The 15,146-nt window shown below is 39.0% G+C and overlaps 2 protein-coding genes across 2 annotated transcripts; one reads left to right on the forward strand and one right to left on the reverse strand.

The window, feature by feature from the left end:
• Nucleotides 1-513: 513 nt before the first annotated feature.
• On the reverse strand, nt 514-4,763 carry mrpl38 (mitochondrial ribosomal protein L38). Its single transcript, XM_042508084.1, has 9 exons — nt 4,683-4,763; nt 3,084-3,276; nt 2,876-3,001; nt 2,584-2,786; nt 2,310-2,382; nt 1,821-1,866; nt 1,230-1,388; nt 893-1,029; nt 514-755 (listed from the first exon to the last, which is right to left on the reverse strand). The coding sequence occupies exons 1-9, from the start codon at nt 4,761-4,763 to the stop codon at nt 619-621; spliced, it is 1,155 nt and encodes a 384-aa protein (XP_042364018.1). The 3' UTR covers nt 514-618.
• A 1,408-nt stretch (nt 4,764-6,171) lies between these two features.
• On the forward strand, nt 6,172-14,647 carry trim65 (tripartite motif containing 65). The gene is made up of 8 exons (XM_042507917.1): nt 6,172-6,227; nt 6,990-7,441; nt 7,593-7,688; nt 8,364-8,594; nt 10,055-10,223; nt 10,327-10,416; nt 10,622-10,839; nt 12,530-14,647. The coding sequence occupies exons 2-8, from the start codon at nt 6,992-6,994 to the stop codon at nt 12,836-12,838; spliced, it is 1,563 nt and encodes a 520-aa protein (XP_042363851.1). The 5' UTR covers nt 6,172-6,227; nt 6,990-6,991; the 3' UTR covers nt 12,839-14,647.
• The last annotated feature ends 499 nt before the right edge of the window (nt 14,648-15,146 follow it).

Consider the following 15,146-nt stretch of genomic DNA (forward strand, 5'->3'; position numbering starts at 1 on the left):
AATTAGCATTAACCTGCTTGACACCAAAAACTGTGATGTTGTTGTTTACAATAATGCAGAATTTTCCAAAAGAGAGGAGAATTTACAAAAATCTACACAAGAAATCTTCCTCTAAACTTGGCATGTTTTTAGTGTCAAAGTGTAGAAAAGAGCAGGCAGTTTAAGTGGAAGTGAAAGTTAAGGAATTCCAGCCAAGCAAAAAAGTAGTACTTCCCAAGAACTGTAAACAAACTTTGGTGTGAAAACAAAGTGGAATTCCCCTTTCATTTCAAAATGTCTCTTTTGGCAGTTTGACAAATATGAGCCTGTAACTCCATTCCTAATTAATATGAGGTTGCCACCTAAACTGACATCTCTGAGACTGCGAAGAAAAAAAAGCCATGATGTCCACCACATTAAATTGTATTGAAATATGTGAAATATTCTGCTGTGTGTTTCCATCTAACAAACTAACATATGATCCTATAAGACCAAAAATATAACCTTGACAGCGTAAACATAATGCAGTCTCAGCACAGTTGAAAAATGCTTTATTTTTTTTAACATAAATATGTCGGACATGACTCCACATTTGCAAATAGTTGTGTATTTTCAGCTCCGTGAGCGTGCGTCTCATGATCAATATATTCCATAGGTGTGCTCCTTTCCATCTCGGTATCTGTCCAGGTAGCGTAGCGGCTGTCGGTGAGGGTATTTGACCTGTGGGGGGTGGTACACTGGAGGTCGGATAAACTCAAACACCGGCTCCTTCATGTCTGCAGGGAGAAGATGCAATAGTTAGAATTCATTATTGAAAGACAAAAACAATCTTTTTGTCCTAAAATCAAGAAATGCTAATATGACGTCAAAAGACCAAACTTGTGCTGTGTTTGTGAGCATTAGTGTGACTCACTGAGTGTGTTGTGAAAGGTATCGGTGACAGATTCATCCCAGTGGCTTTGGAAGAAGGCCAAGCCTGCAGGTGTTATTTTGTCCTGGTGCTTTCTGTAGAAATCCACGGTCTTGAATGTGCGATCCGCCAGAGAGTGGCTGGGGAGGGGCAAATGCTTACAATCATTGGCAGTTTAAAAAAATAAGGTTGATTTGTGTAAAAAGTTACTTCTTACACACTTGGATGAATTACATGGATGAAGCATCACAAAAAGTAAGTATTGTACAAGTATATGTTAATGATGCAAATAATACTGAGAGCATCAGCTTCCTGTCTGTGTATTAAGTGTAGTGCTCACCATGGCGACGGTCTGACATCCTCCTGGAAGTTGACTGGTGCGTCCTGCTTGAAGAGGACATAAATGTAGCGGTGGAAGCCTGTCCCTTTGGCAGGGAACGGGGGCAGGTAGTGACACAGCTCCTCTCCGGCCTGCACCGCTCCTCCTGGTATGTTCCCTCTACAGACACACAGATCATTCAAGGCTGTAGTGCTTATTTTTTAAAAAACTGCACTTACAAACGGCAATCCTCTATCTAATAACATTGTATGTAGTGCACAGCACGCACCACCAGAGGTCAGTCTGCGGTTTCTCTTAATGAAATATTACATATCCCCCCAGGCCTATTGCTCTGGATGCCATCACACCACCATATCTTAACATAATAAACAGCAGTAAGCTGCTATATTAAATGCTTTAAATGTTGTAGTTCCTTTCATTTGAACTGAAATGCCCACTTATACACAAATTGACAAAAGTGAAACTGTAACGCATGTACGTCAATTATTTAACTGTATTTTTAAACCCTAATGAAAAAAAACAACTTGGTCAGTTTGCGTTGTCTTCAATTATGCTTTATAAATAAAAGCATAGTTGACTTTAAGTACTCACACCAGCCAGTGGATGTATTCTGCCTCATTATCCAGAAGATGCTCATCTGAAAAAGAAGATACATTATTTTAGGCCATCTGTTAACGCTGAGAATCTGTTATTTCATTTAATTTATTTGTTTATTATAAGGATCCCCATTAGCTGACACCTAGGCGACAAGCTAGTCTTCCCGGGGTCCAAGAAAATCTAACCAAAGTGATAAAAATTAATTGTAATTATAGTAATCAATGAAATAAATAAGTGAACAAATTTAAAAAAAAATGTTAATGGTAATACAAAAATACAAATACATTAACAATAAAAGACAATAAAAATACATTCACCAATCAATCAACTACCAACAAAAATAAAATAAAATAAAATAAAAAACAATCAAATATTATTCTTATTATATTGCATTGCATATTGTATTGATTCATTTCTTAAAGGCAGTGTAGATGCCTGCTGACTATCACAATCTTGTGGCATCCTGTGTTAGCTGATGCAGACCTGGACAGGTGAGCAGAAGTGTCCACAGGGAGTCCTCCTCTGCATCAAAGCTGATTTGAGGGACAGACGCTGCCTGGAGAGACGCGCACAGCAAAGACAGGGCAAAAAAATACAGTCAGGGAAGACATATAGAGGTGAGTACAGAGCAGAAAAGTGAGTATAATAAAGATGTTTGGAATGCAGGATGCGGTGGAGGCAGAAAGAAAGTGGTGGAATTGAGCCTTAGAATATAAATTATAGGTGAGATTAGGACACTTCCGGTCCTTCTACGTACTTCTGTCGGTGTCAGCCGATTCCCATAATACACTTGACCACTGTTGTCTTGGCCGTAGCAGACCCGGAGTAAGACTTGAGGCAGAAAGTATGCCATGGGGAAGAGATCTCTGAAGACCGCGTAGTGGTCTGCAAGTCTCTTTATATGAAATAGAGCGTTTTCCTTCTCCCAGACTTCCTGCACTCGATCCAGAGGGATCTTAACTGTTTAAATAAAGATAGAAAAGTGAAACAGTTCGCTCATCAGTTAAAAGCTCGGTTAATACCTTTATGGTGAGTGTGTAGGAGCTTACAAGTGCGCAGACGTAAAGCCCTCTCCAGCTCAGCGTTCTTCTTGTTGTCCCTCATCACCTGCCTCCTCTTCCTCTCCTCTCGACTGGGTGCATAGTACGGCAGTCCAATGTCCACTCGCTCTTCCCCTGCAACAACATTAAGAATCATTCAAACTGTGAAATTTACCGATCATTTAGCCACAGTTTCCTCACACCGTCTCATGCTCACCATGCTCGGGGTCAGCTTTTTCCACGTAGCTCCTGTAGGTCTTCCACCAAACTGTTTTTTTGTTCGCCGCCTGAGCTTGTTTGTAGTAAGGTTCATAGCTGCGATACTTCTCCAATGACTTCAGATTTTTATAGTCAATCTCTGCATTTGGCATTGGACCCAAAGGACGGACCCGTCTGCAGAGGAATGCTGTCATGTGGAAACAGCCCCAATAATGAGTTAGTTACAAAACGGTCACTTTTTCCTTAAAGAGACAGTTCATCCCATACTAAAACATGCATTTATCCTCTAACCTGTAGTGTAATTTATTTGTCCTTTTGAGCATCACAAGCTGAGAGAAGTCAGACGTCTCTACGGCTGATATCTCCAACACTCAGAAACACACCAAAACAAACTAGACTGATAAATAGCACTACGGGTATGAGGAAAAATACGTATTTTTGATTTTGGGGTGAACTACACCTTTAAGTAAAAGTTGAACTGAACCACACTGCAGAAATACTAAATGTTGCAAATTAAGTTCTGCATTTAAAATGTGACTCATTTTATTACACTTAAAGAACCAAAAGTAAAAATACTCATTTTGTTGAATGGCCCATTTAAGAAAAAAAAAGGTATATACTATAATTATTGATGCAGAATGTATTCATTCCTTTAACCCTTTGAAACCTAAGTGATTTCTTTCAAAAGCATAGGAAGAGGGCAATGAGAAACATAACAAGAAATGACCCAAAATTTACCAGAAAAAGGGAATAAACAGTTAGAAAATTATGGGAAAATTAGCAAAAGTAAAAAACAACAATTAATCTCTTAATATCTAAAATAAAATATTATATATATATATATATATATATAACAAACATACAAACATATACCCTGTAATATCATTTTAAATGTATAATCTTAAATATAAACGTGCCCATATTTATAGGTTTTTTTTAGAACTTTTAATTTTCCTCTTCTCTCTCTTTTTAAAATATTTATTTTTTCTTTTTATTTATCTTGTTTTTTTGTCACCTTTAACCCATTTTTTTCTTATTGCTTTTTTTTTCATGTTTTTGAAATGTATATGAAAGGCATCAGAAAAACTGATTCAGGTCTCAAAGGATTAATGTTCCAGATGATAAAGATAGAGCTAAATTTAATGACTTTAAATGATTTGTACATTGCAATGTATTAATAATCCTAAGTGGGTTTGGCAACTAAAGTTACCAGATAAATGATATAGTGGAATAAAAATTCTAATATTTGTAGTAATAAGTAGTAAAATTATAAAATAGCAATGTAAGCGTCCTCAAATTTGTCCTTATAAATACACAACATTACTGTCCGTCTGTACTGACACTGTTAGGCTACTATTTTCGAGATGTTGTTCCTTAGAAATGTCTCCTTTTTCCCACCACGTCACCACTTAGTTAATATTAAAAGTTGATATTTTTCTGTGGACTTTATTCTCCACAGGAGGAGAGCATGCAGCGGCGGGCTGCTTCTACCGGACAGAACCTAACATACACAACAAACATGCGGTACTGGAGCACAAGCACGAATTTCCAACATGTAAATACAACATCATTTAGCAATAACGTTTCAATACCTGTTTGTGACAAGCGTCCTCACATTATTGACCCCTAAATCCTTCCCAGTGAGCAAGGCAGCGGCGCAAACCGAGCGCAGCGCCATCTTGGAATGATTTTTTTTTTTTTTTTCTTTCCAGAAGCTACGGTGGCCGAGAAAAAGCAAAAACAGTCAGGCTGTAGATACATGTACCTTTTAATTTTAAGATTGCGTGTAAATTATTCATACAGGAGTAACCAATATATTAAACGATAGTTGCTGTAACAAAAAAAACTTACCAACAAAATAAGTTATGTTACTTCCCCTCCATCTAGATGTTTGTTGGTCTTTCTTATACAATAATACACATTACATTTATTATGTAAAGCTTGTGTTGGAATGACGCTGAATACTGATTATGAATGAGATTTTGTGGACTGGGAGAGAGAATGTATTTCTTACTTATTTTTCCATTCATAGCCAGTAAACCAGAGCAGTTTGAATTGATGTTGCCAACTTTCTAAAAATAAGAGAAATGTTGAAATAAATGTTTGTTAATGCTATACTTACAACATAAATATGACTGATGTAATGCTCTTCTTAAATCAAGATAAGATTGAAGTTGTTTAACATATAACTTTAGTATTTAAAAAGAAATCCATATTCATAAGAAAAAAAGGGTCAGAAACTAAACCGACTTCCTGCGTTTTATTGATACATTTCTGCAACATAGTACTATATTAACTTATGGTAAGAATTTGTTATTTTGGACTTTTGTAATATTTAGTCTATACACCAGAACGTTGCCAACTTTTTTTTAAAGAAAAGAAAAGAAACTCGAAAAAGATAAGATAAATGTTGAAATAAATCTGATTGGTTTCATTCTATACTTATACTTTTCAATTCCATATTCATAAAAAAAGTCATAAACTAAACCGACTTTCCTGCATTTTATCAATGAATTTCAGCAACAAAGTACTTTATTAACTTATGGTATGATATCATCTGATGTAAAGAATCAGTTATTAAATCATTGAACGGTTATTATATGACACATGAAACATAAACTATCGCGGTATGTAACGTGAATGCTATTTCTTGTTTGCTTTTTATTTTTTCGAATTTTGCTTTTTTGTCAATGTATATTTATGTATTTCTGTAAATTAACTTGTGTACAAATTCGAAAGTAGAAAAAACGTTTAACTTTTTTTTATCCTGTAGTAATGAGTAAATGTAGTCTACTGGCAGACAAAAACGGTAACGCATAGAATATGTTTTCTTTCATTTAACACACACCTATCGCGTTTGAAATATAACGTTATACTCTTTGATTTGTGAGTTATTATTAGATATTGTTAAACCAAATTTCATGCATTGTAATATTAAATTGCAGCAAATGAATAACGGAAAACAGTGAATATCATTGTTACAAATAAAATACTCCAGTTGGTTTATATGTGGCTTTTGTTTTGTGCTTTTTTTTCCCCCCGGCAGCACGTGAAGGCGTCAATTTTACGTCTGACGTCATCAGGGAAGCTTCATCAGACGATATTCACACAGATGCAGTAAACGAATGTATCTGCTGGAGTGGTAAGGATAAATATTTTGACGATTTGTGTTGTTCACAGTGTTGCGTGTATAAATGTTAGCTATTTTACAGTCAAACCGTCAACCGGGTTTAATATTTTGACCATTATTTGTCCCAGAGAATCCTAAATAACGTGACTTGATGTCAGGCTAACATTAGCTAACGTTAGCTTCTCCTTCCACTTGGCTAAGTTAATGTGTGGTTATCATTTGAGCTCAGCCGTGTATTGCTGTTAGACAGCGGCTTTGCTGTTGCACAGTCTGATAACCGGCAATAACAAAAAATGGGAGAATAAATAAGTCTTTTTTTCTGCCCTCTTGAGCTATGTTTATATGAAGGGCTTACAATATGATATTAAAGGAACAGTTTAGAATTTTTGAAGTGGGGTTGTGTGGGTTATTTATCCATAGACAGTATGTTAGCAGCAGTAGAAGTCAGTCAGCACGCCACCAGTTTTGGAGAAATAGGCTGGAGTTTGACATGGGAGCTAAGAAATTTACAGCTGTGGACTCCTCAGCAACAATTTTTTTTTGAATCCCACCATAAAATATATATATATATATATATATATATATATACTATATATATATCCAACCCCACTGAAAAATTGCTATTACTATTCCTTGTAACCTCGTAATTACAACAGACAGGTCACGGTGTTAAACTATATTAATGTCACAGTGTGTTACAGATATGACACATTAATATGTTGTTCTATCACATCATAACTATTTTCTCTCTTTTCTTTTTTTTTCCCCCCACAGAGATGTCTTCTCTTCCTTCAGAGATGGAGTCTCAAAATCCAAACCTGACCTGCGCCATATGCCTGGAGCGTTTCCGGGTCCCCGTAACCATCCCCTGCGGTCACACCTTCTGTCAAATATGCATCACCACTCACTGGGACACCAAGAGCAAGTCTGACATCGGACCTCAGTGCCCATTCTGCAACCAGGAGTTTGACACCAGGCCCGTTCTCAGGCGTAATGTGTCCTTGTCGGTCTTGACTGAGGCTGCAAACAACATCGGCCCCTCCTGCAGAGAGGCAATCATGAGGGGAAGCGACGGGGCAAGAGCCATGCTGCTGTGTGACCGCCATAAAAAGCCTCTGGTTTACTACTGCAGGCAGGACAAAATGTCCGTGTGCTGCGAGTGTGGCATTTCTGAATGTGCAAACCACGAAAAGGTTATGTTGGAGGCAGAAAGGGAAAGTCAAGAGGTACAGTAACACAGTGTCATTACAGTTGCTTCCATGGTTTTGAAGCATAGATTGCCATTCCAGTTATAACACTGTCCACTGTATTCCAGCATGACTATGGAAAATGCATCATTTGTGTCTCTATTTGAAGTGTTGTTTTTTTTTTTTACAGCTGCTACTGGAAAGGAAGAGCAAGGAGGTGGGGAAACTCACTGAAGAGACGCAGAAAAGTATAAATGAATTGGCTGAGAATATCAATCAAGCTAAGGTAATAATTAAGAATTTCCCCTTTTTAAAGAAGGAGAGATGTGTCACTATGCTTCAAACAAGTGCTATTTATCAGTCTAGATAAAAAAAGAAAATAGGTCCAAAATAAAGCTGCTCACAACAAGATCTGTGGATTATCTTGAGTCGATGGGTCATGATTTCTGGAAAGAGACGTTGCTGTTGAGTTTTTCAGATTAATTTTTTGTCACTTTGAGCACCACAAGCTGAGTGCCCTCTACTTTTATTATATTGGATAGCAGTCAGACATCTCTACAGTCGATATCTCCATCACTCTGCAACTCACACCAAAACAATGCAGACTGATAAATAGCACTACAGGTAAAAGAAAAAACATATATTTTTAATTTTGAGGTGAACTGTCCCTTTAAGACTGTGTTTTTCAGTATTATTTCTCGTTGACTAACCACACTGGCACAGCTCACCACTTCTTGCAGCTGTCTCATAGTTAGGGCCAAATTTTTATCTGAAACCAGGCAATCATTATGCTTCCTACATATCCTCAGAGACTTGTAAATGAAATAAGAAATTTTCAGGTCTTAACTGACGAAGCTGCAGTTGAAGCTTGCTGTTACTGTAGCAGAATTACAAAGGCAAAGAACAAAGACTGAAAACCATTAACCATGTGTTCCCAAATTCTACATTTTCCATTCAACAGGTGACTCTTCAGCAGACTTCCAGCTGGGTAAGCGCCAAGTTCTCCACGCTGATCAGAATACTGGCTGAGAAGCAGCAGGCTACAGAGCACTTTATCGAGGCGCAGAAAGAAACTGCCATCTCCGAGGCGGAGGCACGGGTAGCCGAACTCCAGGAGCGCTCCCAGATACTCCAAGAGAGCCAGGGACAGATCGCAGCTGTACATAACCTCCCTGATACAGAGCTCATCAAGGTTTGTACCCCTGCATTTACACTGTCGTTTATTTGACTCAAAGAGTAAGTTTGGTATTTTTCAACCTGGCCCTGATTTTTCCATGTTTTTGTTTGTAAGTGACTATGCAAACAACAATTTTTGAAATTGGTCCAACATTGAGAAACGGGATGCAATGTAACAATTAGGGGCACGCTCGCATGGTCACTTCACATCCACTTTTTGCAAGTGTTTGTTTTTGCCACTGACAGGCTCAAATCATTACTCTAAGTGTCTTACAACATTATGGTAAGGGCCCCTACAGAGAAAGACCCTTTTTAAAAACGTAATTTTTTTTTTTTCAGTGTATATAATTATAAATAGTAACATTCAAACTCATATCTCTCCCTCCCCAGACCCCCAAAAAGTACATAAATAGGGGAACAAATAAATAACTAAATAAATAGGTAAAATAATAATAGTAATAAGAAATTAAAAGAATGAGATTACAAATATAATAATGCTGACAACAACGATAACAGTTGAAATATGAAAAATATATATTTCGAGAAAGTAAAAGTAAATAATACACTATAATTGTTATCACAATTTGAACCACAAAATAATATACCTAGTATAAAATTGTACTGCATATACATATACAGACATGCATACATGTGTAAAAAACAAAATATATAGGTATGTATTTTAAATGTTTCTTGCCAAAGGACTGCAGTTGAAAATGAGCCAGCTGGCTAACCACTGGCACATTTTCACAAATGGTGATTAATGTGTTTTGTCCATATAAATAAATGAAATGGAAAAATAGGCAGGTGAAGCATATACACATATAAAAATGTACATATTCACACAAATTTAAATACAGAAAATAAGATGTGTAAATCTTCATTTAGCAAGTGAAAAACCATCTCCTCAACAATGTCACCTTTTAAGGCACTTATTCTGTTCAAAATAACCTGAGTTATCAACACATCACCTATTTTAGTCCAGATATCTAAAGTTGAAAGAGTAGTTAATTCAGAGGGAAGAGATTTGCGATAGTATTTATGAAAAAGATGAGAATGAGAGTGAATTCTATGAAAGTGGACCATGTTTCTCTAAAGAGAAACCATCACCAAACCCACCAGACTCCATTTAAATAATCTGTCATTTTATCATTGTACAATACACTTCAGTCAAAGTTGACAGAAACAATATACATATATTGAGGGTGCATTATTCCCTGAGTGGTTAAATTGCACCCTGCTGCTGCCCTCTCGCTCAAAACTGGACATATTTCAAAACATGTTTTCCCTATTAGTCAGAAAAATGGGTTAAAGGTTTAAAATGGCCAAACATTCCTTTAAATGGAAAGAATGTAATGTGACTGTTGAACCCAGAAGAAACACTCAGATTTCCCCCGTTTACAAACACGAGAGAGGAAGAAAATCATCAAATGCCAAATCATCACGGTCGTCTTTTAAATTCATGTCTCCTAACAGGAATCAATGGTCATAGAAGTTCCACGTTTCAAAGATATTCCCACCGATGTTTCGTCAAACCTTCAAGATCGATTAAACAGCGTCACAGATGTCCTGTCCCGAGTCTCCAAGCTGGTGTGTGAGGACCTGGAGAAAGCTGTGAGCGCCGCTATGGGTCCAGACAAAGATGGTAACATAACCTAGAGAACGATATTCCCCTCTTTCAGTATTTCAGCTTGATTTGCCAACAGTTTATTTCCCAAATCTTTGTGCCGTGTTCTATCGGTCCCCAGGTTCTCCTCAGGATAAGAGGCCGGTCCTAGCTGTGGTTCCCAGCCCGGCTGCTCCGTGCCACCCTGGTGGGAAGGAGGGCCTCAGTGCTTGTAAGTCTATTCTAACATTTTAGACCGTTTTTGTCCCAAGTATTTACCTGATTAACTGCTTCTTTTGAATGTAATTAATTTGCAAAACAGCAGCAAGGGGTGCTTGGATGGCTTTAACTTATAGCAGTCAGAGATGAAGACAGCAAAGGTCACAAAGAACACTTTATTCCAGTGACCAATCTGATTTCTTTCCTCTTCATCGCAGACCGATGCTCTCTGACCTTCGACCCTCGTACGGCCAACGGGCACCTGTTTCTTTCCCAGGAGAACCGGAGGGCAGAGCACCTGACCTCCGGGCCACGCCTTGTCCCAGCCCACGAATTCCGCTTCGATCACACCTGGCAGGTGCTCTGCTTTCAAGGCTTCACACACGGACAGCACTACTGGGAGCTGGAGGTGTCCAAGCCTTGGGCATACCTCGGGGTAATGTACCACGCATGCTGTTCTTTCTGAGAGTCATTCATGAAAGTTCTGATATTCAGGAACATTTGAACAGGAATCATGATTTGATTCTTTTACACAGTATCTGGAAGGAACTGTGAACAGCTGTTACAAGAAAAATCATTTTACTTTGAGTTGGAGCCAAGAGTTAGCTTTGATTTGACTGACAGATGGTCACTGAGAATGGAAACAGGCAAAGTCTGACAAACTTCAAAGATAAAAGAGTTTATAACTGAGGCAGTTAAACAGTGCAATAAAAAAGGATTTTGCAAGTAATCCTTGCCTGCCACAGACAAATCTTCCAAAAACAAATTTTACTTTCACAAAGCACCACAGTCATTTTGGATGACCTTGGCATAAGATTTTTTCATGAATAATTGGGCTGTATGGATGGCAATGTCAGTCTGTTGGTTCACCAAACTGAAGTATCTCAACAACCATAGGATGGATTTACATGAGATTTTGGTCCCCGGATGGCCTTGTTCAAACTGCCATCCTGAATGTGTTTACTGAGATTGATTTGAAAAACTCTGGACAGCAAAAGAAAAAATTCCAAAGTGTCTTTTGCGTCACTTGCAATGCGACACAGCGATGATGTCAAATCCCGAGTAATGGAGGTACCGAGCATAATGGATACAGGGTTTCCCACACATTCATTTGTTTGTGGCAGTCTGCCACAATTAACAACATCTGCCACCATTGGGGTGCCGGGTAGCTCAGTTGCAAGAGTGCATACCCTATACTCAGAGTCTGTGTGTCTTCATTACAGCGGTCCCAGGTTCAAGTCCGACTGGTGGCCCTTTGCTGCATGTCATCCCCACATTCATCCTTATGTCCTGTCATCTCTTAAGCTGTCCTATCAAATGAAGTCCAGAAAAGCCAAAAAATACCTTTTAAAAAAACAGTCATCTGCAGCCACTATCTATTTTTGGAGCTGGACTGTTTATTAAGAGCGCTTTTGACATATATACTGTATGGTTATTGATCGCACCACTCTTGGAGCGCAGAGTGTACTCTGGACTCAGATGGAGCAGCAGATTTTTAGATGATTGAAAGTGAAACATAACCATTCAGTCTGCTGAGTCTAAAAGTTTGCATTTACTTGCAGCAGGTGCTCCTGTCATTTATCAGTCTGATCAGCTCTGAAGGGATTAACAGGTTAATTATCCACCCCCTGAGTCACAAAATGCTGCTGAGGACAAAAAGAACTCATGGAGAGCTCTGCCTGCACTGCATTCATGGACCCACAAAAACCTCCAGATTTAGAAAGGGGACACAGAATGATACAAAAGGAGACATGCATTTAAAAGACAAAAAAAAGGCAGTCGTTCACCCCTTGCTGCCATCAGCTACTGCCACACATGTGGGGAGCACTGGGATACCAGCCTCTTATCGCCGCATCAGACAAAGTCAGCGGGCGTTCTGTTTACATCTTTGCAACAGTAACCCATGCAGATGAGTTGGTGATGTCTGGACATAAATCCAATCTGATGACTTGCAAATAATAGTCCACACAGTCTCTGTCAAAGAGAAACAAATCTGATTTGCCTGCAGTCTAAACAGATGTAGCATGTCCTCTGCTGCCAGCAGTTTGAGGACTTTGATCTGTCAGTGTTTACAGTCAGAGTCTGCATCAGAGCTCACCTGCATCCTCTCCCTCGCCTCTTATCAGGTAACCTACGAGACCATCCCGAGGAAGGAGAAGGGCAAGAGGTGCATGGTGGGTATGAACGAACTGTCCTGGAGCCTGCAGCTGGACGAGCATCAGCTCAGCGCCTGGCACAACGGCCGGCGGGAGACCCTGGCCGGCCACTCCCAGCACAGCCGCATCGGCATGCTGCTGGACTACGAGGCGGGGACGCTCACCTACTACGGAGACGGGCAGACCAGGCTCCACGCCTTCCACTGTGCCTTCAGCCAGGAGCTGTTCCCCGCCTGCTGGATAGGAGAGGGGGTCAGCATCACCCTCTGCTCCACGTGAGCACAAAGACACGTGAAGACGAAGAAGAAGCACTATCAAACATAGGCACTAGCTGACTCAACATAGAGGATCTCCCTTAAACATTTTAGTGGTTTTTTAAATCTTTTTTTTTTCTTTACAATGACTGCCTTCCTACATTGTTTGAAGCAGATGAACTGACTGTGACGAGCCTTCCCCCCAACACTGTCCCCCCTGGCTTTGGCTTATTCACATTAATACCACATGACAATAACAGCTAAGGAAATGGTCACAAACTGTGGTCCTGAAGGCCGTTCGGGTTCTGTTTTGAGGACAGCACTATGAAATTACCCTCAGTTTAGATCAATGTCTGCTTTCAAGTCGACATGACAAATCTCTTCCAACGCTATGTCCAATCGTTGTACTTTCACTACACCTTGTTATACGACAAGGCAATACGCATTTATTTTAGGTGGCTGGGCTCACAGGTAAGTACGGGAAAAAAAAATCCACATTCATGCTGAGGTCAGGCTGCTGTATGCCGAGTGATTAGTTAGAAACCAGAGAGTATCTGAGGAGCTAATAAGTACAGTAGTATCCATTGTGTTGCTGTACGAGTGCTGGATTACAACTAAACAGACTACTCCTGCATAATTTCCCTTAACCCTAAGTCTTAAAGTAAGTGCCGTTTGGCTGGTCTTAAAAATACCTTAAAAGGATGTCAGTCTGCACTGCCAGTTTGTGTTGCACATATGTCCAATTTTTACTGTCCCTGACCTTTTTCTGCTTTGAAGAAGTAGTTCATCATTTTTGGCTCATTTGCTTATTTGCTGAGAGTTAGATGAGAAGATCAATACCACTTTGTAGAGTAACTTATGCTTCAGCTAAACTGCTCAGATATAACAAAATCTGAATCCCAGCCTCTTTAAAGCTCATTAATTCTAACGCTAGGATGTTTTTCCAATGGCAACCAGCGGAGAAAACAGGAAGTAGAAGAAATAATCTAGCACATAACTTTTCATGAAACTAAACCTGTTGTTTTTGCACTTTGGTTTCCCCATGAATTGAAAAAAAATAGATGTTTTGGTTAAGTCAGTGCATTTTAAAGGTGCTGATTGGTGACCTTTGTTGCCATTGGCTACCAGTTTTCATTCCTAGCTAATCATCTGGCAGCTGTACGTTAAGCGTACAAACAAGGAGTTGTTTCAACCCTTAAACTCTGCAAAAAAAGCGAGTAAGTGTTTAGGAAAGACAAAGGGACATTTTTTATAATGCGGACAAGCCATTTGTCGAGGAACTGCTGAACATAATCTATATGAACAGATATCTGCATTCATATGCAGACTCTGTAGGCAACTACAGGACACGATTTTGGTATTGGAAGCTCTCTGGTTTCCATTTGTAGTCCATTTGTTGGCCAGGCAGTATTGACTTTCGAGTGGGAGTTGAACAATTTGCGCTGAGAGGCAGAAATACAATCTCTGAACGTATTAGCTATGTTTGATGACAACTTAGCTTTGTATTACTTTTTTAAAAGTATTTATCTGCATTTATAGGCAGGTATCTGTTTACAGGGATTAGCCGGGTTGACTGGCACGCGGGGAAGGAAGTCTTGATAGGGATGGCCTCTTACTACACCAGATCGCCTGTAGTATCGGCCGCCCTCGGGGGGCTTATCGTCATCAGGCTGTTAGATGATAGGTTCCAAAATTTACTAAAACCCAACTTTACATATCGCCTGAGCTGCTTGAAGATCTGGCAGTTCTCCTGGTAATACTTAGTTTTTGAAAACTTTAAAAAGTACTTCACCTGCAAAATCAATGTATATCAATTACTCACTGTTACTTTGAATTTGTGGTGAACGATCCAAAAACATAAAAATTTTCATGATTTGAAGTCAACAACAGCAAAAATATATCAAAACATCTGTTTACAAACCTGCATTTTTGCTAAAAGCTTACCCTTTAAAACACTTGTACTTACGAGTAGCACACTATGAGCATGTTCAGTTTGCCTTTTTTGGATTCTTCGTTTACCAATGAGGCATGCAAGGAACAAATTTTCCTCACCAATTGTAAATTATTATACAAATGGTGATTTTGTGAGTGAAGTATTCCTTAAAGTTCAAGTATAGGCCTCGAGAAAAAAAGCCAAAATTTATGCTCATGCACGCATTAACTTTTTTTTTTTTTTTTTTAATCACTAACTTTGTGTCTTGGTGGGATTAAATCCACAGAAGGATGTGAGCCAGTTCATGATGTGGTGCGTACAGCACAATAAGCCACTGCAGGGTTTACTAGTATAATTCATTTGATGAGCCCCTGTTACATAATAAGCAATGTAGGTGAAA

The sequence above is a fragment of the Plectropomus leopardus genome, chromosome 19 (assembly GCF_008729295.1).
Source record: "Plectropomus leopardus isolate mb chromosome 19, YSFRI_Pleo_2.0, whole genome shotgun sequence".
NCBI lineage: Eukaryota > Metazoa > Chordata > Actinopteri > Perciformes > Serranidae > Plectropomus > Plectropomus leopardus.

What these genes read in the sequence shown, in the direction of transcription:
- mrpl38 (XM_042508084.1), bottom strand. Translation starts at nt 4,763, where the DNA reads ATGGCGCTGCGCTCGGTTTGCGCCGCTGCCTTGCTCACTGGGAAGGAT. An exon ending in AAAAGCTGACCCCGAGCATG is followed by an intron (nt 3,002 to 3,083) that starts GTGAGCATGAGA and finishes ATGTTGTTGCAG; the next exon opens with GGGAAGAGCGAGTGGACATT. An exon ending in TACCTTTCACAACACACTCA is followed by an intron (nt 756 to 892) that starts GTGAGTCACACT and finishes TTCTCCCTGCAG; the next exon opens with ACATGAAGGAGCCGGTGTTT.
- trim65 (XM_042507917.1), top strand. Translation starts at nt 6,992, where the DNA reads ATGTCTTCTCTTCCTTCAGAGATGGAGTCTCAAAATCCAAACCTGACC. An exon ending in TATGGGTCCAGACAAAGATG is followed by an intron (nt 10,224 to 10,326) that starts GTAACATAACCT and finishes ATCGGTCCCCAG; the next exon opens with GTTCTCCTCAGGATAAGAGG. An exon ending in AGCCTTGGGCATACCTCGGG is followed by an intron (nt 10,840 to 12,529) that starts GTAATGTACCAC and finishes GCCTCTTATCAG; the next exon opens with GTAACCTACGAGACCATCCC.